This window comes from Carettochelys insculpta, chromosome 8 (assembly GCF_033958435.1).
Source record: "Carettochelys insculpta isolate YL-2023 chromosome 8, ASM3395843v1, whole genome shotgun sequence".
Lineage (NCBI taxonomy): Eukaryota > Metazoa > Chordata > Testudines > Carettochelyidae > Carettochelys > Carettochelys insculpta.
In genome coordinates this window covers 37,388,713-37,414,390 of record NC_134144.1, presented here as the reverse complement: position 1 = coordinate 37,414,390, position 25,678 = coordinate 37,388,713, and the positions used below count along the sequence as shown (strand labels likewise).

Here is a 25,678-nt window from a genome sequence, read left to right as displayed (position 1 = left end):
TAATTAAGGGCTTGATGCCAATCCACTTATCAAAGGCCACAATAATTATTTTAAAGGATCTTTCATTTACCTGCATGGAAATCAACTAATTTAAATTCTCACTTTCTTCATACGACCATTCAAGATGTACTCTAAGTCTCATAGCAACAGTGATTTCTGAAGGGTGGAATATGGCTCTGAATTTCCATGGAAACACAGTGAATACCTCGCACCACTTACCCAAGTAAGAACTAAAATGTTGGATGCACATCTCAAAGAACTCTTCACTTTGAGGAGGATCATAATTCAGAACAGTGAAAGGCAGGAGGATAGCATAGGTTCCAGAAGGGTGGATCTGGATAAGAAATGTTAAAACAACCATTATAGGAGTGAAAAAGAAGCAATTTCAACAAGTGTGATGTTTCATTTTAATGGAGAGATTTGTAATTAATTCAGAAACAGAAGACCTAGAGCACATGGGCTGTGTTTAAATTCCAATTATTTCCTTTGCTCCTCAGCTTTTACAGCATTGAAACATTTTAAAATATACACAACTGATTAATATTTGGAAATATTACAATTAAAGTCTCTGCATTAGAGCAAAAGTAAAAGCAGATAACTATAGAAATAAAAACATTAATTCTTATTTCCAAAATCAGAGTTATGTCCAACTTCTTATCTAAAATCTTATAGTTCATCTTCCAACCATAAAACTAGTAAATGCAATAAGTTTAAAATGCGTTCTCTTCAGGAGATAATGTATTGACAACTGAGCTGAAAAGGAAACTAATTTATCTGTCCTTATAAAAAGGGTGATACCTGTTTAAGGAAAATTTTCATTCTGGAACTAAAACCTCCTCTATTTCAGATCTGAAGTAGAGTAAAACCTCTAGCATGGCCAGTTAATAGGTTTGAAATCATTGCGTCCCCTATGCCTTTGATGTCACTCCCAACATTTGGTTATTCTGGTTAGTTCCAGACATTACTGACTAATTCACCAAGAAGTTGGAAGGGGAGGAATAAAACCCATTACACTGTAACAAAAATATAAGAGAAAAAAGGAAGTGCATATGATCATACCATCAAGAGCCGAACTTCTAAAGACTATATATATAATATATCATTCATGATGGGTTGGGCAATAAAAAAGTGGTAGCCCGACAGGGTTAGCCCTTGGTGGTCGACCACTGAGCCCTCTGCAGGTATCTGGCCATCACAGCTCTTGTTGGCTGCAAATCACTGTTCACAGACAATGGCGATCCACAGCCAACTAGAACTGTGATCACACGGTATATGGAGAGGCACAGGTAAATATAAAGGTGGGAGCCTGCCAGGCACTAACCCTGGCAGACCTGATCTGGCATCTTCCCTCCCCGATCTATGACATACTAAAATTACAGGAACACATCTCCCTATCAACTTAACTGAATGGCCACAATTCCTGTGACGGATCACCCTAATTTAAAATTGATAGTAGCTTCTTTCTTTTGCACTAATTTACTTACTTCTATACCTGCCTTTATATTTCCACTCCAGTTCATCTGATGATGTGGGTTTTACCCACAAAAGCTTATGCCCTAATAAATCTGTTAGGCTACGTCTAGGCTAGAGGGTTTTTTCGACAAAACAGGCATTTTGTCAACAAAACTCATGGAACATCCACACTAAAAATGCGTTCTGTTGACGGAAAAAAAAAATAAATAAATAAAAAAATCGACAGAATGGACCACTTTTGTCGACAGCATTCTGCCTTTTCTCCATGAGGCAGAATGCCTTTCTCGACAGAATCTGTCAACAAAAAAGCAATGTGGACATTCTGGGGGGCCCTCTGTTGACAGACAGGGATCCTGGGTTACTGCGCAGCCCTGTCTGCTGTGCTGTCGGTTGGCTGGTCTGTCAAGAGAGTGGCCAGGCAGTCTAGCTGCACTCTGTGGACACAGCGGATAGACAGAGCAATCTGCTTTCGTGTGTGGCCACAATCTATCGACAGAAGTTTTGTTGGAAGATACCTCCCGACAAAGACTTCTGTCAACATATGGCTGTAGTGTAGACATAGCTCTAGTCTCTAAGGTGTCCAGGACTCCTTACCATCAGTAACACAATGTATCTTGCTTATATGTTAAACTTATCAATACCTTGCTTAAGTGCTGAACTGCCACGGAAGCTATTCTGTCAAGTAATGGAGTACAGAGGAAGTTTGTTTTGATGAGAAAAGATGAAAATTCTAGTACATTCATCCATGTAATTTGGTCCATCAATCGCTGAAAAGTATTAATTGTTTCTTCAACAATCATTTCTTCAAACCAATCTCCATATATGTATCTAAGTTCTTGCAGCAACAGATCCAAGTCACTGGCTTTTTGAAGTCTCTGATACCCATAGTTACTTAGTTTTTGCAGAAGCTTTGCACATGGTCCAGACATGCTTTGCTGATGTGTCTGGTCATGACAACTCCATCTTACAAGAGCTGCAGCAAAGGCATTCAAATCACCTAAGCTGCTCTGAGGCAAAACTGCATCAATCTTGTTAATCACTACTTCATCCACTCGAGAAATGGGCAGAATGGACAGAACCCGAATTAGCTTAGAAATGTCACTGGGTACAACATTAAATTGTAAGTATCTGAAAGAATGAAAAAAGAGACAAAACTATCAGTACTGACAAATACAAATTTATGGATAAAAGCAGCAAATAAATTATGTAAATATAAATGCTAATTAAAAAACAAAGCATTAACCTTGCTAATCTACATTTCAAAAGTTTGCAATAATGGCAATAACTATGCGGTAGAAATCCAAAGCATTGTCTACTGTCTCATTCATTCAAGTATCGGAGGGGTAGCCGTGTTAGTCTGGATCTGTAAAAACAACAAAGGGTCCTGTGGCACCTTATAGACTAACAGAAAAGTTTTGAGCATGAGCTTTCGTGAGCACAGACTCACTTCATCAGATGCTGGTCTTGGAAATCTGCAGGGCCAGGTATAAATAAGCCAGAGCAAGGGTGGGGATAACAAGGTTAGCTCAGTCAGCAAGGGTGAGGCTTACTACCAGCAGTTGATCTGGAGGTGTGAGCACCAAGGGAGGGGAAGCTGCTTTTGTGTTTAGCCAGCCATTCACAGTCTTTGTTTAAGCCTGAGCTGAGGGCGTCAAATTTGCAGATGAATTGTAGCTCAGAAATTTCTCTTTGGAATCTGGTCCTGAAACTCTTTTGCTGTAGGATAGCTACTTTTAAGTCTGCTACTGTGTGGCCTGGAAGATTGAAGTGCTCTCCTATGGGTTTTTGTATATTGCCATTTCTGATATCTGATTTGTGTGCGTTTACTCTTTTACGTAGAGACTGTCCAGTTTGTCCGATGTATAGAGCAGAGGGGCATTGCTGGCACATGATGGCATAAATTATACTGGTAGATGTGCAGCTGAATGAACCCACGATGGCGTGGCTGATCTGGTTAGGTCCTGTAATGGTGTTACTGGTGTAGATATGTGGGCAGAGCTGGCAACGAGGTTTGTTGCATGGATGGGTCCCTGAGTTAGATTGACTGTGGTGCAGTGTATAGTTGCTGGTTAGGATTTGCTTCAGGTTGGCAGGTTGTCTGTGGGCAAGGATTGGTCTGCCTCCCAAGGCCTGTGAAAGTGGGATCCCTGTGGCACCTTGTAGACTAACAGAAAAGTTTTGAGCATGAGCATGAGCATGAGCTTTCACAGGCCTTGGGAGGGTGAGGAAACTGCGGGGGATGTGAAATTTCAAATGGGGCGGGGGGGTGCAGCACAGTCAGCTCCCCCCCACCGCCTGCAGGGACTCTCCGCTGCCTCTCCACAGCCTTTGTCAGCTCAGCAGACCTGCCTGCCTCCGTCTGCTAACAACACAGGATCTGCTTCATTTCTGGTCCCCCGCAGGGGCCTCTGCAGCCTCCGTGGGATAGGCTGACATGTGCTGCCAGACCTCCTGCCAGCTACAGGGCCACCGTCCCCTGGAAGCACTGGGATAGTTTCTGGTCTCCTCACCTGAGCAAGCTGAATGGCATGTGTGACAGAGGCAGCTAACTGGGGGGGGGTAAGAGGTGTGCGCGTCTACCAGGACAGCCCCTTTGTTCAGCTTCCTGAGAGAGTTCAGGCTTTTAAGTGCCATTATGTTCATCTTTTGTTTTGTTCTTTTGTTTAACTTAGACCCAGGAGGGCTGGAGAAGTGTCGGCGGGTGGGGAAGAAGACTGTTTAAAGAGCAGGGAGATTTTATTTTTTTAATCTCCTCCCCACCCCACCCCAAGCTGTAGAGTGGGTGGGACGGGCTCTTGAAACAGCAAGATAAAGAGTTTTTATATTTATAAAGCACTCAGTCTCATTAAAAATTTTGAAATGTGTTACTGGTTTTATGTATATTCACATTTATATACTGATTAATAAGTTTCTACATGCTACATACTTATTTTCTTACATGTGCTGAAAGGTTTTTTTCCTCCCCATATGAACGTAATGGAAATTTTCATTGGTTTCGATTTTATTAGACAGGTTAGGGAGCACTGGCTAATTGCAGGGATAAAAATGGGGGGCGCATAACTGGAGCGCGGTCATGGAAGGTTATAAACTGTTTAGGATGGACAGACAGGGGAGAAAAGGAGGAGGAGTTGTGCTCTATGTGAGGGAGCAGTATGATTGCTCAGAGCTCCAGAATAAGGAGGGAGAAAATCCAGTTGAGTGTCTCTGGGTTAAGCCTGGAGGCAGAAGTAACAGAAGTGATGTTGTAGTGGGTGTCTGCTATAGACCACCAGATCAGGGAGATGAGGTAGATGAGGCTTTCTTCAGGCAGCTAAGTGAAGCTTCCCAATCACACGCCCTGGTTCTCATGGGAGACTAATCATCCAGACATTTGTTGGGAGACCAATACATCAGCACACAGACAATCCAGGAAGTTTTTGGAGAATGCTGGGGATAACTTCTTGGTATAAGTGCTGAAGGAACAGACCAGGGGCCGTGCACAACTTGACCTGCTGCTCACAAACAGGGAAAAACTAGTAGGAGAAATAGAAGTGGGTGGAAACCTGGGCTGCAGCAACCATGAGATCGTAGATTTCAGGATCCGGACAAAAGGAAGAAGGGTGAGCAGTAACATACAGACCCTTGATTTCCAAAGAGCAGACTTCAACTCCCTGAGAGAACAGATGAGCAGGATCCCTTGGGAAACAAAGATGAAGTGGGAAAAGAGTCAGAGAACTGGCAGTATTTTATAGAAGTCTTACTGAAGGAACAGGAACAAACCATCCTGCTGCACACTAAGAAATGCAAACATGGTAGGCAAACAGCTTGGCTTAACAGGGAAATCCTTAGTCAGCTTAAACTCAAAAAGGGTGCATACAAGAAATGGAAACGTGGACAGCTAACTAAGGAAGAATATAAACATACGGCTGGAGAATGCCGGGCAGTAATCAGGAAAGCAAAATCACAATTGGAACTGCAGCTGGCAAGGGAAGTGAAGAGTAACAAGAAGGGTTTTTACAGGCATGTTAACAATAAACAGTTTATCAGAGAAGGTGTGGGGCCGTTACTGGAGGAGAGAGGTAACCTAGTGACAGGTGATGTAGGAAAAGCTGAAGTACTCCATGCTTTTTTTGCCTCAGTCTTTATGGACAAAGTCAACTTCCACATGACGGTCCTAGACAATGCAGTATGGGAAGGTGGAGGGCAGCCATCTGTGGGGAAGGAACAAGTTCTGAGCTAGCTAGAAAAACTAGATGTACACAAATCCATGGGTCTGGATTTAATGCACCCGAGGGTACTGAGGGAATTGGCAGAGGTCATTGGTGAACCTTTGGCCATTATCCTTGAAGACTCTTGGAGACTGGGGGAGATCCCGGATGACTGGAAAAAGGCAAATGTAGTTCCCATATTTAAAAAAGGAAAGAAGGACAATCCAGGGAAGTATAGATTGGTCAGCCTTACCTTGGTACCTGGGAAAATAATGGAGGGGATGCTCAAGGAATCCATTTTGGAGCACTTGGAAAAGGGGAAAGTGATCAAAAGTAGCCAACATGGATTCACCAGGGACAAGTCCTGCCTGACCAATCTGATTAGCTTCTATGATGAGGTAACAGGCTCTGCGGACATGGGGAAGTCAGTGGATGTGATATACCTTGGCTTCAGCAAAGCTTTTGATATGGTCTACCACAACATTCTTGTACATAAGTTAAGGACATACGGATTGGATCCTTGGACTATAAGATGGATAGAAAGCTAGCTTGACGGTTGGGCCCAATCGGGTAGCAGTCAATGGCTCAATATCTCAATGGCAGTTGGTTTCAAGTGGAGTGCCGCAAGGCTCGGATCTGGGGCCAGAGTTATTCAACATCTTTATTAATGACCTGGATGAGGGACTGGATTGCATCCTCAGCAAGTTTGCAGATGACACAAAACTAGGGGGAGAGATAGATATGTTGGAGGGTAGAGAGAGAATCCAGAGTTACCTGGATAAATTGGAGGACTGGGCCAAAAGAAATCTGATGCGGTTCAATAAGAAGTATAGAGTCCTGCACCTGGGGCGGAAGAATCCCAAGCATTGTTATAGGCTGGGGATTGACTGGCTCAGCAGCAGTACAACGGAAAGGGACTAGGGGTTATGGTGGATGAAAGGCTGGATATGAGTAAACAGTGTGCCCTTGTAGCCAAGAAGGCTAATGGCATACTGGGGTGCATTAGAAGGAGTATTTCGAGCAGATCTAGAGAAGGAGTTGTTCCCCTCTATTCGGCACTGGTGAGGCCACATCTGGAATACTGTATCCAGTTTTGGGCCCCCCAGTATAAAAAGGATGTGGATGTGCTGGAGCAGGTTCAGAGGAGGGCACCGAAAATGATTAAGGGGCTGGAGCACAAGACCTATGAGGATAGGCTGAGGGATTTGGGCTTGTTTAGTTCACAGGAGAGAAGACTTAGGGGTGATTTAATAGCAGCCTTCAACCTCTTGAAGGGGAGCTCTAACGAGGACGGTGAGAAACTGTTCTCAGTGGTGTCAGATGGCAGAACAAGGAGTAATGGTCTGAAGCTGAAGACAGAGAGGTGTAGGTTAGATATTAGGAAAAACTACTTCACCAGGAGGGTAGTGAAACATTGGAATGCGTTGCCTAGAGAGGTGGTGGTTTCTCCATCCCTCGAGGTTTTTAAGTCCCGGCCTGACAAGGTCCTGGCTGAGATGACTTAGTGGGGACTGATCCTGCTTGAAGCAGGGGGCTGGACTAGATGACCTCCTGAGGTCCCTTCCAACCCTATGATTCTGTGATTCTAATGTAAAAAGTTTGCTCACCCCTGAACTACAGCACAGCAACTTGGCCACCCGCATGGGATTCCCCAGTTATAGAAGCACTCACTTGCGCTCCTTTGTCTTGCATTTGGACTGACACCCAAGTCCCTACTTCTCACAAATGGATTATTTTTAGGCATTTCTCCATGCAGAAATGCCCTTTCTGTCATGTCTGCCCACAAACACCAATAAAATCAGAGGAGCAGCTATCACAACCATCCTGCTGGAATGCTCCCTATTCTAGAGTTCCACTGTAAGAAGACTCCTTGCCCATTCTTACATTTTAATGGAGATAGTACTTAATACATAGATCACTACTGGGTCCAGATTCACTTCCCATCCTAAAGTTCATGTGTTTTTTGTAGAGTTGAACTGTTACAGCAGTTTATTTTTCGTAAAAGATCAGGATTGAACCAGTAATATACAATTGTGAAGGACAACCGTTCAGTGTAATAATCAACACAATTATATTTAAAAAAAAGAATACACACCCAACTACCAATCTTCTTATTTTGGCATAAAGCTCTGCATTATGGCACTGCAGCAACATCAAGGCTTGTGTTATTTTTGCCAACTCTGCTGGTTTGTACATATCCAAGTACTTGTGTAGAAGAGAAGCAATCCTGAAACCAATGAGAAAGATAAATTCTTTCATTATAATTTTGTGGGAGAACATCAGGGAGGAACTTCTTACTTAATAAACAAGACATCACTTAGGTGTTGTCTAAAATCCTACAATTTGTTGTGCATGGGTAGACTGTGTAGCATCTACATGTGGCCCAACTGAATTCAATGGAGCTCCGTACAGATGTGGCAGGTCTTCCGTGCATAATGAATTGTAGAATCAGAGCCTTAGGGAATAATCTGTGGTAAACAATCACTGTTAGTCCTGTATGAGCTCTATAATTTAAGGGCTGAGGCAGTCAGACCTCTGACTTTGCCCTGGGGTTGCTCTCCATTGCCTAATCTTTCAAAGACTCTTTTTGCTAATAGGTTTTAGCAATCCATATGAAGCAGTAAGACAATAATAAGCCTCTTACTGCTGTAACATGGAAAATACATCTCTTTTGGGAGGAAAGGAAGTTCCCATTCTGCCAATAATAATCTACTTTCCTGATTTCTTATGCTGATCTTTTACTTGGGTTCCATGCAGTTAAATTTAGAGAATACGAATCATTGGACCAGACTGCTGAATGGGGTAAGCTGGAATAGTTCCATCAACTTCAATTTCACTGAAAGAATCTGAGTTGGTCAGATTAATAATTCAAAATATAGTCTGATAAACGGCAGAAAAAATTCATCAGAAAGCCCAATCAGCTCATCAACTGGGCAGGATCAGTGCGTTTGTTATAGAACACTTCACAAAACATCAGAATATAACAAAATATCCCTTCTCTTCTGAATTTCTTCACCAAAATGGACAAGGCTGGGTCCAGGCTACAGCCTCCTCTTAGGCACTCTCCCTTCCACTGTTCCTGAAAAAGCTACTATTACAGAGCCTCTCTGCAGTACCTAGATGAACCTAAATTCCTATCACTTTTTTTTTTTGCATAGTCTTGTCATGTGTCTTGTATTCTGAACCATGTAGATGTATTGTACAAGGGAGTCAGTAACAGATCAGAGTCTCTTGAGTTCCCCCATTCATAAACAACCTAAAAGATGTCCTAGTTAATTTGGTGAGACCACATGCATTTCTGAGAAAAATCGTGAACCAGATGAATCAGTCTGGATCCAGCTATGACAACATAACTAAGGACATCAAGCACAGAATATATGCACTATACACATACCCTGGATTTAACAACTTCCAGTTCCAACCCTTCTCAGATCTGAGCACAATTTTGCCTTTTATGTGCGGTTTCCTCATGCCCAAGTATTTTTCTGTAGGAACTGGAAATAGCTTACACAGAAAATTCAATATAATGTTGTGTTGATAACAGAAAAATTTACTTTTGAATTAGATGTGAATTTCTACATTCCATTTCTTCCATTGCTTCCAGTACTACTAGTGTTTGTTGACAGTTAAATTGTTCCGCCATCAATACTGCAGTTGCTATTAACCTAAACAGGAAGAGAAAACATGGATTTTGCAAGTATACAACAATTCTCCTGTGCAACAGAAGAGAATACAGTAGTCACATTTGTCTGAAGAAGGAGAAAAAAAAAGATTTGTACTGCAGAACTATAGTAGAAAATAATGGAAACAAATTTCTCCAAAATAAAGACTCACACTGTTTATTTCCTCCCTCAGCACAGTTGGGTAGCAATAACATAAACAACTGGGTAAAAGATAAAAGAGTACATGGTAGGCACATGATTTGGAATGATGCTAGAAGACAGTAAATTGTCTACTTCTGTAAGAAGAAGAAAAACTTAAGAGGGAGCTCTCTACAAGATGGTCACTGTTAACTGGTACACACCATGCTTTACAATGGGACCTAGCGGTGACTTAAGCTGGATATCAGAGGTCACAATATTCAACATCAGCCCACCAATGAATTTCCAAACTTCATCTGCTTTTTGCACAATCAGGTTAAATAGAGAACTCAAGGTTTTGAATCCAGTGGTATTGCATCAGTTTATGTTGGCATCAGTCTGGGCAAGAAACTCTATACTGTGAAGCAAGCCTACATGAGCACTGATAACCATTGTCACGTGTGGGGCAAGTGCTTCAAGTGGACATAACCCATATAGCCACATCTCAACATTCACTTGAAGTCTAGCTTACGATAACAAAGAAGAGTTTGAAAACGTGACCAAATATAACCAAGATTTGCCTGAGGACTGCTGGAAACAATGGCTCCCAGAGGCTCCCTGCTATCACTACCCTGAGATGAGAGCGTGCGTAACATGAAAAGAGCAGACAGAGGCAGCCCCCATACCTGGTTACAAGCCAGCTACACGGACAAGTACTGGAAAGCCCCCAGCTTCTCTGGGACAGAAAGGGAAAGAGGGACTCCTGGCTGCTGCTATTCTTGTGTAAAGAGAAGACACACATTTTGCTGCCCCAATTTTTTAGGGGCTTGCCACTTCCACTCCAGTGATAAAGTTCTGGGGACCAGGCTGTGTCACAGTGATACCTTCTTCCTTCCAGACAACAGCTTTTGAGAGGAACTGTTACAATATTGTATCACCAACATAACAACAAATTTGCTGTTGAAATTTAGCCAACTGGAAAAAAAATTTGTTGCTCTGCTTATGCATGCATGGATAAAGGAGCAGTAGAAGGCCACACAGTGATCCATTTTAATGACACCCGAGGAAGCGTGGGGAAAACCTCAACATTTGCATGGTTTTAAACACTTGAAATCTTAGTTTCAGTTATTAGTTTGTGAAGATCTGCACACACAAGGCATAAATAAGATCTAAATGGGACTAAACTTACCTTTGTCTTACCTCTGGTCCTGCCATAGGTCCCAGAGTACTGAATAATTTGGTGAAGCTCACTGGATCGTGACAATCATAAATATTTTCAGTCAGCTTCTGTTTAATGGCTAATCGGAATTCAGTGTTGTTAAACTGCAGAGTCTGGTATAGTCCAGAAATAATATGGATATTATCTAAATCAAGCTGATTGGGATTATCAAGGAAAACCTTATTGCACTTTTCCAGCAATGGACGGTAAGTGAATCTGATATTTCGAAGAAACTGTACTATCCTTCTGGCATGATTAAACTGGACATCATTTGCTGTTTCCAACAGAAGTTCAGCCTTTTGTATTAATCGTTCTTGAAAACTCCGTGAGATAACACCAGAGATACTGATCATCAGAATCGACAAGATCCTGAAAAAATTTAAAACATTTTACACTTACACACTTAGCTTTAAGAAACCAAACAACATTTTTAGGAATAACTAAATCAGAAAAAGTTACAAGGAAAAGGTTTTAGGAACAATGTTGCAAAAGTTTTCTTTTTCAATAGCTATTTAAAATCTCACCTAGACAGTTAAGGCAGGAGAAAAAATTCTCCATTGAAACAAAACTGACGAAAAATTGTGCTTCTGGTGAGAGTTTTCTGCTATACACAAACTGAGTGAGTGTTTGCAGGCGTTTAAACTGCTTGGAATGAATCTGTGTCGTGTCTGATAAAACGTGGAAAAGTGTGAGCTCAAAGAAAATCAAAACACAAAACCAATTTTTAAGCGGGGGGTGAAAAGTAAGAAAGAGAGTTGGCTTTCCTCCCCTTCTCTATACGCTGAGTGGACCCTTGGTAAACAAACACCTGACCATCCTGTAAAGCGGAGCTGCACGAAATATAGCCTGCAGGCCAGATCCAGCCTGCTGCTGCCAGATCCAGCCTGCATATGAGGCAAGGAGCCTCAGGCAGGCTCTGACTGCCCCTGCCCCCTCCCCAGCACCCTTTCAGAAAAGCGGTTGCAGGGCCCTGTTTGTCTTTCAACAGCAGCAAGACCTATGGGGGTGGGGAAGCGGGGGTGCTTCAAGCATTGCCTCCCTTGTCCCCCTGCACAATACCATTACCTGGTTACCTTTCCCCACAGGCCCACAGACACACATGGCCGCGCTGTGGCCCTGCAGGCAGAGGGCCTGCCTGCAAAATCAGCTGGGCTGGAAGCTGGAAGTTACTCAGGTAAGTCTCCCGGTCAGAGCCTGTCTCTGGCACCCCAGCCACTCTCTCGCCCCGACCACTCTCCTTCCTACCCTTCATAACCCAAACCCTCTACCCCTTCTCCACCCATACCCCACACAACCTAAAGCTTCTACCTGCCTCCTTCTCCACCCACACCCCACCTAACCCAAACTCTCTGCCCCTTCTTCTGCACCCACACCCTCCTCCAAGACCCTGCATCCCAGGTCACGAACCCCTCCTGCCCTAGGTCACAACCCAAACCCCTGCACACCAGTCCTCTGCCCTAGCTCATAACTGCAAACACGCAGACTCCCTTCCCAGACTCCACACTCCCTACCCTAAACTCCTTTCTGCACCTCCTCCATAGTTATCATGGAAGAGTGCAACCCTTGACCACTTCCCAAATTCTTATAAAGGTCCTCCCACATTAAAAATGATTGCCCACTCTGTTGTAAGGCCAGAGAGCTCACAAGATAAAAGCTGTCCAACATAAGGGATGTTTTGAAAATTAGTTAGTTAAATTTTGAAAAGTGTTCTGAAGAAGAAAAATGAGGTAAACATTACTATCCCCTTTACCCATTAGTTTTCAATGTGCTTCAACTCCATATTAGGAAGACTGCCAACATCATGGTGGGTAATCTCCCATGCTGTTTACTTGACTCTAAGCTTCAGAAAAAGCAAGGTAAGACAGAGTTGGGGCATAGTATTATCTCCTGCTTTTCCATTGGCACAGTAGAAATTACTCTTTTAAGCAAGCTGTGGACCTTAAAAGGATCAAGTAAATTCTTGAACAAGTTTTGCACATTTTCACCCCCAAAGAGACTCAAGAGATAACTTACCAAAATGTTCCCCCCCTCTGAAGAGTAGATGCTCCCATGAAGACTGACCCTATACTACTGTACAATTAGTTGCCCACTCCAAATTTTGAAGAGTTGATAGAAAGTTGAAATTTCGAATAAGCAAGGCATAATGTACATATTGCATCTAATATTAGTCAGCTTCACAGTGCCAAAATTACCTTGTATTCTGTATAGAATCCAAGTTCATGTTCACAATCTCAGCTATTTTGCCATTTAGAGGGCTGGAGTATATCTGTTGTTCATTTAGACACACTGCAAACTTAGACAGAGCTGGCAGACTAAACCTGTTGATACAGCAAAGCAAAGAAAACTAAATGAAAAACGCCCCACCCCCATGGTGGTAAAACATATACTACAATAATCAAATCAGCAAGTATACAAAAGTTAAAAATAAACCAACAGCCTCCCAACCCACAACTCCTCAAATCAGACCAATATAAAACGCTTTCCTGATAGTCGTCCCCTAGTAACATTGAAGTCTCAAACAAAATTAGACAGTAGCCCAGAAGAAGAGTTCTGAACAGCTCAAAAACCTATGAGTTTTCATGTCAAAATATGACAATAAGTGTATGCATATGGTTCAGTAAAATACAAGAAGGGTTCTTAAATTCAATAAGGCCAGCTTAATGGAGTGGTTATATCTGTTCTATCATGCAGTAAACTCATGCTATTTTGGAGATATGCTGCTGAAATGAATCTGCAAGTTATGTAGCATGGTTATTAGTACAGTAGGTAGTATAAGGTTTTCACTAGCCAGGCAACGTATTTTAGCAACTAAGCTGACAGGTTATTCTGTCCTGTTGATGACAACAGGAGAGAGTGATGCTAGCCCTACATTCAGACAGGGACTGAGGAACAAACAGTGTAATTTTATATGTCGGGCAATCATATCTCCCTGTCCCAAATACAGGACAGGGAGATAAAGCAGGAGGAGCTGCTCCTCCTGGCTCCACCAAGCCCCAGGGAACCGGGAAGGAGATGGCAGCCACTGGTGCTCCCTGGGAAAGTGGCAGCCGCTGGCCCTCCCTGAGCCTGGGGAAGCAGCAGCCGCCGGCCTGGGAGCCCTGGGGAAGTGCCAGGGACGCAGCAGTTGCCCACGCTCCCCTGAGGCTGAGGGAAGTGACTCCCATGAGCAGCTGCACCCCTAATACGGGACACTTAGTCCCTTTCAAAAAATAAGTAGGGACACCTTTTTGGCATCCCAAATATGGGACCATCCCACCTAATACGGGACGGATGGTCACCCTCCTCATATGTAATCTGGCTGCAGTGTCAATTCACTGCATAGTGGAGACAAGCCCTCTGTATATGAAAAGGTTGATTATGCTAACAAAACAAAACGGGTTCTACAGAGGGGACATTCCATAAAGACAGCTGAGGTTTAAAATAATGATATAAAAATGCTCAGATAATGCTTAAATCTCTAGTAAGCACTCTATGAGAAGTATCAGAGGGGTAGACAATTTAGTCTGTATCTTCAAAAACAACAAGAAGTCCTGTGGCACCTTATAGTCTAACAGATATATTGGAGCATAAGCTTTCATGGGCAAAGACCCGTTTCATCAGGTGCATTGAGAGAAATTTTATAGAAAGTAACTCAGGCTGAATAAATTTGTAATTTACATCTCTCTAGAGATAAAATAACATAATACTTGCCTTTCTAATCTTCTCCATGCTTCCATGACCAGCTCTTCTACTAGCGAATCATGGGCCTCAACAGTGAACCTTCATAATCATTAAAGACAAAACAAACCAGGCAAGCTGCATAACTCTTTTAACATTTGCTATATCTGGTAATAATTTGCACTTCTATAGATCCTTCCATCCAAAAAGCATAACAGCACATTACACATATGTTCGTGTATGAAACATCACAGCACCCTGTGAGATAGTCAAGTATTCCCATTTTACAAATGGGAAAACTGAGGCACAGAGCGATTAAGTGACTTGACCAGAGTCACACAGTCAGTATGGAAAAACTAAGATTAGATTAAAAAAACATCTCTTTACTTCCATCCTTGTGCCTTAATCACAAGGCTGGAAGGATATATTGCTACAAATGACATTAAATAATAGAAGCTCAGCCTAATACATTCCAAAATAATATAAAATATTTGGGTTTGTTCACTTTTAAAACGTGTTGCTCACCGGTAAAATCAAATTAACAGTTACATTATTAAGGTTACTAAATGTAAAAGCATAGTTCAAGGGACACCATCAAGAAACAAAATCATGTTTGTGACTGAGAAATTTATACCTAGTACTGTTACATCTGTGATTACTAACAAGAGAGAAGAAAACGAAAACATGTTTTTTTCCCCAACTGAAGATAAGTTGAGGGAGGCTAGGCTACATTGTCCAATGGAGACTCAAGAGTTATATTGGTACAGTGGTCCTTATGATAACTGTGAACTGAAAATAATCAAAGGAGGACGCCAAAGATTTAATACATGGACTGAATATTAATGGACCTTAAAGCGGCAAATTTGCCTGACAGCCAGGAGTTTTGGAAGAAGGCTATAAAATTCACTGACCCTGAATAAGGAAGAGGGAAGAAGAAAAGCTGACAAAAAGTTAACTTCTAAGCCATTATTATTTAATTAAATAATAAAATGTTTAAGATTATATTTAAGTGCAATTACAGGGCTCAATTTAAAATTGGTTACATGGAATTTATCATTATATTGTTTACCTCAATACATTGTACAGTGTATCCACCAAAAGATCATTATCCATAAATTCTATCTTGTTTTCAGCTAAAATGCGAAGAGTGAGGAACTGGGAATGGTTTTTTACACAGTCAACATTCCTCAACAGCTCAGATTTCTCCTTTTGAAATTGCCACAGTAGACTAAGTGCACTTCCAATGTGTTGTTCAGATAGTTTGGCTTTGTTCTTTCCAACAAGGTCAAAGACCTGGTCTTCAGTTGTGCAGCTATTTAACTGGCTCAGCAATGCATCAGAACTCAGAGCTCGAAACACGCAGCATCTCAATGAAACTGAATAAATGTGCCTCAACCTCAGCATTTTTGTCAGCTCCACAAGCTACATTTAAAATACCCAGAAAGATGTTTTCCTTTCACTTTTTTATAATAACAAAGCTGCAGTTAGCAAGAAGATGAGGCATTTTGAGACATGCAATCTTGCGTTTCTTGCATCTTTTACGGACACTGTGGGAAGAAGCACAATTAAATTATCATGTATCTGTAACGGTACTGATTTATGACATGTAAGTTAGTGAATAGTAACTAAAACTACTTCCTATTAAACTTCTGAATGAGTTTAAGTCTGGTGTATTCTGAAAAGAAATTAAGGCCCAAATTCTTCCTGTGAACGCTTCCCCCACACTGGGCATTAAAATACAGTAAACTCTTGTGTAACCGTTATTTGAGTAACTGACACTCTCTAATAACTGACATAACTAGAGATGAGTAGCTTTGGTCAGGGGACACCAGGCGGGAGCACGGAGAGAACAGAGGAGCCTGCCAGCTACACTCACACGCAGCAGGGTCTTCTGCTCTCTCTGTCCCTGTCCCACAGTGAGCAGCTGCTTCTGGTGTGGGTTCTGCAGAGCTGTGTGCTCTTAAAGGGGAAAGCAGTGCCACCCCTGCTTCCTCTTCCCCCTCCGGAGCTGGACACATCTCCCGCTGCGGTGCCACGCCCCCAGAACTGGATGCAGTTCCCCTGAGGTGTCACCCCCACTTCCCCCTTCTCCACCCCAGAGCCAGACACAGCTCCCTACTCTTGGTGCCACCTCCTCTCCCCCTCCCACCCCCTACAGCCAGATGCAGCTCCCCTTGCGCTGCCACCCCTTCTCCGCCTACCCCCAACCCATGGGGATCTGCCTTGGAGGGCTCTGAAGAGCCCTGGAGGTGGGCGATGACAGCTGTAAACCTGCCTCCTCCTGCCCAGGCCCAAGCCCCAGCCCATGGCTGTCCTACAACCAAGCACACGCGCAATGCCCCACCCCTTGGGGTGGGGGTATCCTGCTCAGTGCTGCGTGTGAACACTTCTACCTAGTGTGAGTACTGAACTCTCTATTATACCGAGTATTTGATATTCTGGCAACCTCCCAGCCCCATGAATGCTGGGTATCAAAGAGCTGACTGTATTCAGTTAAATGTAAAACAATAAAATGCATTTGATATATTTTCTGATTTACAGAGAAGAGCAATTCTAACTTTATTTCTTTACAAATGTTAAAAGTCAAACTATACAAAGCACAAAACAAATACAATAGCTGAGAGCAGTCTGACCAAACTAATTAGTTGCTTAACAGCTATAGCCAGACCAGAACAGCTTCTGTGACTGCTAGCCCTTGAAAGCATCAATAATTCTACAGGCTATATATCTGCAGGGATGAATGCTGCATAGCAGCCATGGAAGAAAGATTATTCACAGAGCACCTACTTCTTCCTCAGTAAAAAACTCCAACATGTACACTTCTGAGGAAATAGGACTGGAAACCAAGAACAGGATTTACCTTTTTCCCATCAGAAGATTTCAGATACAGATGTGACTTCACCAGCATAACACATATTGGGCATCACACCAAGCCCAAGCCAGCAATACACAGCAGTCCTACAAAAGAAAGGAAGCCTCTGTGTTATTTCAGACAGTTCACATGTGGCACTGACCTTATTCCAGAGGTGACTGAGAGTAGCTGCAATTTGCATTTGTACAAGTCATCTCTGTCTGTCTGTCTGTGTGTGTGTGCATGTAAACACCACTCCACAAGCCAGCACATGCTTTTCCACAGTTTCACACATTCATGCTGACATCACTGATGCTGGTGGATTCATAAAGAAGCAAAGAAAATTAAGCTGTCATTACTTACATTCCATTTAAGCACAAGGTAAATTAGTCTGAACAAAATGGAAGTGTTCAAAACAATCAGAAGGGATAGGAATGTTCCTGCTATAAGTCATAGAAGTAGGATTCTTTTATAACACCAATTTCCTTTCTACTCCAGTTTTAAAAATACTTTTATCTCCTCTATTCTTTTTACACTGCACTGTTCTCTATAAAGCGTTCATTCTGTTCTGCCTATGTAATTTAAAGAGTTTTGTGATACTTTTGTGCACAATGTTATTTCAAAATAAACTACTGTGTAACTGATTTTTTTCCTTCTAGAAGCAAGGCAACACACTTGCTCACTTCCTTGAGATGCAGGTTTTTTACACATTTATGATTGATTAACATGGAACTTTTACTGCTGGCACTGAAATAAACTAAAATGCAGACTGATAAAGAGAAATTGTAAATTGGAAACCTAGTCATTTTCCACCAGTAAGATAATAGCATTATGAGCACATACTGAACCTCTCTAATCCAGAACACTCTGATCCAGCAACATCTGTAATCTGGCATGATTTTAGTTCTGGACAACCACTTATTGGGGTGTGGTCCCATAAAGTCTGCCTACAGTCATCAGTTCTGGTTCTTAGTGCTCTCTGCTATTATTTAGCTGTAATTTACCCCTAAATGTCTTCTAAGAGCCCAATAAGCTGTGGAAGTGTTGTAATGCTGCTAGACAATATTGACCTCCCGTGGTGCGGCAAATTCTCTCATTCAGAATCCATCAGGTCCCAAGGGTGCTGGACTAGACAGGTCCAACCTGTACTACACTGTAAAATCACAAAAATTGGCAAGAGTGTGGAACCAATCACATTTTCCCATTTTTCAAAAAAAAAAAAAAAAAGTTTCTCTCTCCTTTGTTTCTATGTGCGGGGGGGCGGGGAAAGCATATGCAATCAGACAAGCAAAAGGGTAAACTGATTCACTCTTCAGGGTTTTCAGCAGAAAATATAAGAACAAATTTAGAGAGAGCCATTAAACTACATAAAGTAAACAATCTGAAGGAACAGAAAAATACTTTTCTTCCTTTCTGAGAAAATGACAGCACATATTAAAATGAGGACACTCTAGCTGTGTCTACATCAGCCCAAAACTTCAAAATGGCCTGCAAATGGTCATTTTGAAGTTTACTAATGAAGTGCTGACATACATATTCAGCGCCTCATTAGAATGCTGGCAGCTGTGGCACTTCGAAATTGACACGGCTCATCCAGACAGGGGTCTTTTTCGAATATGTATTTCAGCACTTCATTAGTAAACTTTGAAATGGCCATTTGCATGGAGATTTCGAAGTTTTGGGCTAGTGTAGACGTAGCCTCTGAAGCAGATACTTTCCCAGCCTATTTTTGCAATACAATTAAAAAAGCATCCCACACAAACTTTTAAAAGGGACATTGGCAGGTTAAAACTATAAAAACATTTCCTTATCTGTTTATTAGTAACATATAACTATAAACAAAAGATTTCCCTCAGTCCAGACAATCAGAATATTACTTACAGTTTTATTAATAGTCCCCACACTTTCCGCTACCATCAGGGCTTGTCTACACTTGACCCCTACCTTTGAAGGAGGCATGGTAATCAGGGCGATGAGAGATTACTAATAAAGTGCTGCAGTGAATATGCAGCACTTCATTAGGCTAATTCTTCCGCGCAGCAACTTCTAAGTGTCAAACTTCAAAGAGCTGGCACGCGTGCAGCCGTGGGCACTTCGCTTCTTCAAAGCGCTTTACTTTTGGAGGAGTATGCTTTATATGCATATTCACTGCAGCACTTCAGTAGTAATCTCCCATTGCCCTGTTACCGTGTCCCCTTTGAAGTTGGGGGCAACTGTAGACCCAGCCTCAGTGTAGGGCACAGGCTCTGGCACATGTGCTATTAAACTATGCTGCAAGACAGTGAGGAATAGGTCACTAGGCCCATGGAAGAGAGTTAAAAAAGATCACCTTCTGCAGAGGTGTTCTGAATCCCATGGGATTTCCCCACAGCTCCTCTTCAGGCTCACAAATACTTCCATCTCAAGGATTAGGTCCTGGGACCTCTGCCTGGTGGAGCTGTACATTTTCCAATAAACTTTTTCTCTCCTGTAGGTTTTTAATTGAAGCAAATTACTTATCCCAAACTTCTTAAAAATCCTATAAGACCCCATTAATTCTAACTGTTACTCTTACAAACAGAAGTGAAAGAAAATGAGTACAGAATTGAATTTATTTTGCCATAAGGCTTGGAAATATACTGGCCAAAACAAACACACAACTACCTATTCAAAGAACAGGCTTTTTATAAAGTTTTCTACGTACTGTACTAAAGATTTACTGAAAGAACAAGAAACATGTTAAAAGTACCTCAGAACAGATTAAATTAACATATTAAGCATTTAAAGATGGCTCACAAACCAAGGAGAACTACAAAGGTCTCAGTTAGTGGAAAACTCTGTATGTCCTCCAATAACTGTGTACAAATAGGGGAGATTAAGAAAGACATTTTTAGCAGCACATTACTCTTTTGATCTTGGAGACACACAATAAATAGAGTGCTTTTTCATCCATCACCTAACTGCCTTATTTTTTTGAGTTGCATCACAGCCAAGACAGCATCAAGATTGGTAGTGTACAAAACATGACCTAACTTTTTGCCTTTTATGGTGAATAGTCACAGAGGCTGCATCTACACTAGCAATTTTTAAAAAAAAAAAAAAACAGACCTTTTTCTAAATAACCCGCAGAGCATCTACACACAAAATATGCTCCTTCAATCTGAAATTGAAAGAACACGGTCCTTTTTCCTGCAGCCCTCTTCCTTCTTAGGAAGTTAAAGTGGTCCCCTTCAAGTTTGTGTATTCCAATTCTTAATATCTGATTTACGTTCATTCATCCTTTAGAGCAGAGATTGCTCAGTTTGTCTAATGTATGTGGCAGAGGAGCATTGCTGGCACATAAAATTGTTAGTTTTTAAGATGCTGCAGAATGATGTTTTGTTTTGTTGTGTTTTGTGTGAAGTTATGGACTAATATGGCTACCCATCTGCTGCTGCAAAGTAGTTGGTATATAGTCCTATACATAGATTTGTAATAATGGACCTTGAAGTGGCCATCCTCTTACAAAAGGATGTTACCACAAGATTACAAACAGAGACATCTGACTCGGAATTCATTTGCATGTAACCTGTAACAAGGGGCTTAACAGAGATCTCAGTTATCTTAGACATTACAAGGGCAATTTCCCCACCTTTGATATTTGCAGGAATGGCACCCACCCCACTTAATGTACTACTTCCATTAATGACAGGTGACTCCTCACCCTCTTTCCCCTTCTTCCTCTCCCTGCCACACACTATATAAACCCTGGATTCTTACTTTTGTTCCAGATCTGATGAAGTGGAACTTACAATAGTTCATTGCCTAATAAATAATATTGTTAGTATTTAAAGTGCTACAGGACTGCTCACTTTGTTTTATTTTGTTTTAAATGGAGAAACAGTAATTAATCCTATATTTGGGTGGCTCAGCAAGGCCCATTTTACGAAAACTGTACATAATCTAATTTTAAAATGGTCCAACTCCCACATCAGGATTTTAAAATCTGAAAAGCTAGATATTCTGAAGGCCAAAGGAGTGCATTTTGTTCCCCCTCCCGATTTAACAGTTATACATCTTGGAAAACAAAACTGGTGTGAGAATAAAATGGCATGGCTGATACTCATGGGGGCAGGGTCCCCTACAGACCGGTGCGGGGCAGACAGACCCACAGGTGATTGGAGGTTTTCCTCTGCCGCCCACTGGAATATCTGCAGGCGCTTCGGAGCCCGTTACCGGGGGCCAGAAGGACACTGCCCTTAGCCAGTGCACAGCTGCAAGGCGGTGCAAACCACGCGGCTGCTCCCGGGCTCTTTGGATTCTCATGGCACAAGATCGTCGCCTCGACCCTGACCCTAACCCGGCACTACTCACCTACGGCAGGAGGCGCGGAAGGACTCACGCGGTGGGACAGGGTTTGGCGACTGGACCCCACTCTGCAATCCTACCCAGCCCGAGTGCGAGTGGAACACACCGAGCGGCTACCCCCACGGCCCAAAGAACCTCGGGATCTCCTCGATCCGGGCTGACTACAAGTCCCAGTATGCAAAACGCCAGACACGGGCCGCACAGACCAACTGGAAGCATTGCATGCTGGGACCAGCAGTCTCTCCTCCGGGAAATAATATAACCGAAAGACTCTAAGACTGATGGTCGCGTTGTATGCTGGGAGTTGTAGTTCCCATGGACTGCTTCTCTTTCCTGGGACTCAGTTCAGTTTTAGGCCAGTTAGGTGCACTCCTGGCTGAACTCCCAACAGACTAACACCACTCTGGGTTCTTCAGCTAGGCAAACCCTGACCTCTCCACAGCTGTGTGATAAATTGCCAGTTCTGCAGTACAGGTCTTGTGCAAGCAGAGATGGGGTGCCATCTGAGCCATCAGAACACAGAAGAAATAGTCTCTCCAATAAAACATGAACATGCTTATTTCCTTGACTCCTTCCCCAAGACTTCCAGTCAGGATTTATCTTTGTATTTCCAGTTTATACTATACTGCAAAATATAGCCTCAGTGTATTTAACTTGTACATATATTAGAACTGAATGGTGATGTACTAAGACATATCTATTGTTTTTCACACACATGCACACACACAAAGGTATGTGCTTGAATTTAAATATTACTGCTTTTGGAGGGGTGTGTTCTGTGCCCCTCAACTCCCTTACCCAGGCAGCCCTGGCACCAGAAGGGCTATCAGCTCCTGCTCTAGCCTCTAGGAACTCAGCCAGCTCTGGGGTGAGAGAAGTTCACTCTCCCCACCTCAGTCCCAGGGCTAGAGCAGCTGTCAGCTCCCACTGTGGCCCTGGGACCAGAGGTGCTCCATTTCCCTGCTGTAGCCACACAAGTTCTGTGCTTGGGCCCTGCTGTTTATCGGGAGGCCTGTGCCCCTGCCCCTTGCATGCATCCCTCCAAACACATTAAAAGCATATTGTTTAGTTTGCAAAGACAAGCACTAAAAAGCTAGGAAATAATTAAAGTTGCCAGAGCCTGAAGTCAGACCCCTTTGAATATGGATTATAATAGTCTTTAATTACATTATCATGCCATTTTTTCTACCTTTCTCCCTCATTTAGTTCACAGCATGGATAGTGCTCACTTAATCATGAACTATTCAATATTTTGTTCTATCCTTATCACTAAGTGTGTGGCCCCACTTCTGATTTACTATATGCTATTTAACTCAGCTTGGAAATCAGAATTATTAGTTTCCATGTGAACTTTATGGTTATGCTTATAATTTTAGTATATGAGGGCTTCACAAATCCAATTTGAAACACTTAAGATATTTCATTTTTCAGCATATAACTTATATAGGTTTGTGTGTATTGTTATAGGTCAGGCTTGACCACACTGCCTTCTCTTAAATACAGACACCATTGTAATCAGTACCTGAAGCAATAACAGTAGCATCCACATAGGTACAGAGTAAAGCTCAATATATGTTGAATCATATGTCCTGAGGGGTTTCAAATGCTGGGGCTAGGGCAGGCTTTGATTGGCAGAACTTTTGGACACCATATACATGTGTTAGGGTTGCCAGTTTTAGTCGACTGTATGCCTGTTGGTTTCATCACATGGCATAATCTTTAATTAAAGACTGGTCTTTCATTCCTGAAGCCCCTAGAACAGTACTGCAAGGTTGGCAACTCTAACGTGTATGAAATACAGCACAAACTAAAGCACGCATCAAGAGTCAAGAAAAGCAACAAAGAGACAGAACTAGAAATACAGTATGTGGCCCTAAGAAATGCCTAGCCAGAGATTTTGGGCCAGAATTATATCTGAGTTTGGTTCTGTGGTCAAAGAAGCTGGGCTCTAGTTTTTGGTTCCTCCATCATCAATTTTTCTTTCTAGCTGGGATAACCCAGATGGCACCAAATTTTGACTAGCCTCTCTGGTTAAAAGGGTAACAATGTTATACAACACTATATGGCTGTGTCTACACGTGCCCCAAACTTTGAAACGGCCATGCAAATGGCCATTTCGAAGTTTACTAATGAAGCGCTCAAATGCATATTCAGCGCTTCATTAGCATGCGGGCGGCAGCGGCGCTTCGAAATTGATGCGCCTTGCAGCCGCGCGGCGCATCCAGATGGGGCTCCTTTTCAAAAGGACGCCACCTACTTCGAAGTCCCCTTATTCCCATAATAAGGGGACTTCGAAGTAGGTGGGGCCCTTTTGAAAAGGAGCCCCATCTGGACGCGCCGTGCGGCGGCAAGGCTCGTCAATTTCGAAGCGCCGCTGCCGCCCGCATGCTAATGAAGCGCTGAATATGCATTTCAGCGCTTCATTAGTAAACTTCGAAATGGCCATTTGCATGGCCATTTCGAAGTTTGGGGCACGTGTAGACACAGCCTATATGTCTGAAGGCCAGCTCCTATAGACTTCATTTGCAGCTATTAATGCTCTGCTGTTCTACAAATCAGTTCAGAGGGTATCAAATTGGGAAACCGGAACAGAAGGAACATGCGTTTATGTGAAAAGTTTGGTTTAAATGAATTGTACAGCACCACCTATGACACTGTGGGACAGGCAGGAACAGAATCCAGTTAAAGGCAGCATTCGATTGCCTTAATTGTGAGACACTCCTGCACTCCATGGCCTTACGACCAGTCCACTAGAGATTGCTGTACAACACCCAGTGGGTCTACCCCTAAACCATGCCTAGAGAACATTTACACATGCTTGTTTTCTCATACTACCCTTTCTCACTCGTGTCCTACCCTAACACCAAGTGGCCCTGCTGCCACCTAAGGTGGGCAAGTAATCCCATGAGAGTCTGTATTCCACTCTGGTTTCAAAGCCCGTTGGGGATATTAGACATCTGTCCATCATTGCAGAAGGAAGAGGCTGTATTAGAGGATTCACTGTAACTGTGGGGCCTATTTCTAGTCCCTTGCCTTCTTACCTCTCCAGTTCAGAGTTTCTCTAGATGGCATCCACTGACTCAGATGCCTTTTAGGAGCCGGGGTGCTGCTGTCTGCCGTTCTGTTTTCTACCCTTTGATCCCTCATTCACTGACATGTAAGGGGGTGCTGAGAGACCACGTGCCCCCCAAATGCTGTGGGGATGAGAGGCCAGAAGCCAGAGCCACTGGGCAGCCCAGGGGGCAAGTGGAGAGGCCTAGTTCCTGCAGCTAGGGTCAGGGCCCCCACACTCACCTGCAGTGACAGAGGCAAGCAGAGCAACATGGCTCCACTTCCCCAGCTGCTAGCTGCATTGCTTGGGGAAAGGGCAGGACCACCCCACTTCCCAGTGGGAAGCAGAGCGATGCAGCTGGCAGCTCCAGGAGTAGAGCTGTGTTAATCCCCTTCTCCCCATGACTGCCAGTAAGTGCAGGGGGGCCAGACTCCAGCTGCCAGTGTGTTATAGTGTGTGTGTATGTATATATACATATATATATATATATGTGTGTGTGTGTGTGTGTGTCCGATAATGCGCCATCATATTGGATGGTTCCTCTCATGTTTTCGTGGAACGACTGGATCATCTTCAGTAACCGTGGAGGACAGCCTATCTTGTGGAGCAGTTTGAACAGACCATCCCTGCTGACCAAGTCAAAAGCCTTGGTCAAGTCGATGAAGGCTATGTAGAGTGGCTTTCTCTGCTCCCTGCACTTCTCCTGCAGCTGCCTTAGAGAGAAGACCATGTCAACGGTAGACCTCTCTGCACGGAATCCGCACTGCGATTCGGGGTACACCCTCTCAGCAATCTTCTGGAGTCGGCCAAGGATGACGCGAGCGAACAGTTTACCAGTGACGCTTAGGAGGGAGATTCCACGGTAGTTGTTGCAGTCGCTTCTGTCTCCTTTGTTCTTATACAACATTACAATGTTAGCGTCACGCATATCCTGTGGAACCTCACCCTCTTTCCAGCACAGGCACAGTAGCTCATGCAGGGGTTCCAGGAGTGTGTCTGCGGCACATTTGATTATCTCTGGTGGTATACCATCCTGACCAGGGGCCTTTCCAGCCGCAATGCTGTCGATGGCTGTCTTCAGTTCATCCACAGTCGGCTCTTGGTCCAGTTCGT

At 43.0% G+C, this 25,678-nt stretch overlaps 1 protein-coding gene across 5 annotated transcripts in view; it reads right to left on the bottom strand.

Moving 5' to 3' along the window:
* The window catches only part of FASTKD1 (FAST kinase domains 1), a 30,215-nt gene extending 8,536 nt beyond the window's left edge, over positions 1-21,679 (bottom strand). For 2 of the 5 annotated variants that reach the window (XM_075001762.1, XM_075001766.1), the window contains exons 1-11: positions 21,520-21,679; positions 19,517-19,654; positions 17,197-17,294; positions 15,406-15,883; positions 14,370-14,438; positions 12,872-12,997; positions 10,650-11,048; positions 9,215-9,325; positions 7,756-7,887; positions 2,115-2,601; positions 220-334 (exon numbers count right to left, since the gene is read on the bottom strand). In XM_075001762.1, coding sequence (XP_074857863.1) covers positions 220-334; positions 2,115-2,601; positions 7,756-7,887; positions 9,215-9,325; positions 10,650-11,048; positions 12,872-12,997; positions 14,370-14,438; positions 15,406-15,740 — 1,774 coding nt within the window. In that variant the 5' untranslated portion in view covers positions 15,741-15,883; positions 17,197-17,294; positions 19,517-19,654; positions 21,520-21,679. Of the gene's footprint in view, positions 1-219; positions 335-2,114; positions 2,602-7,755; positions 7,888-9,214; positions 9,326-10,649; positions 11,049-12,871; positions 12,998-14,369; positions 14,439-15,405; positions 15,884-17,196; positions 17,295-19,516; positions 19,655-21,294; positions 21,465-21,519 lie in introns of those variants that run through there. The other 3 variants (XM_075001764.1, XM_075001765.1, XM_075001763.1) reach the window with 3 other exon arrangements.
* Between the last annotated feature and the right edge of the window lie 3,999 nt (positions 21,680-25,678).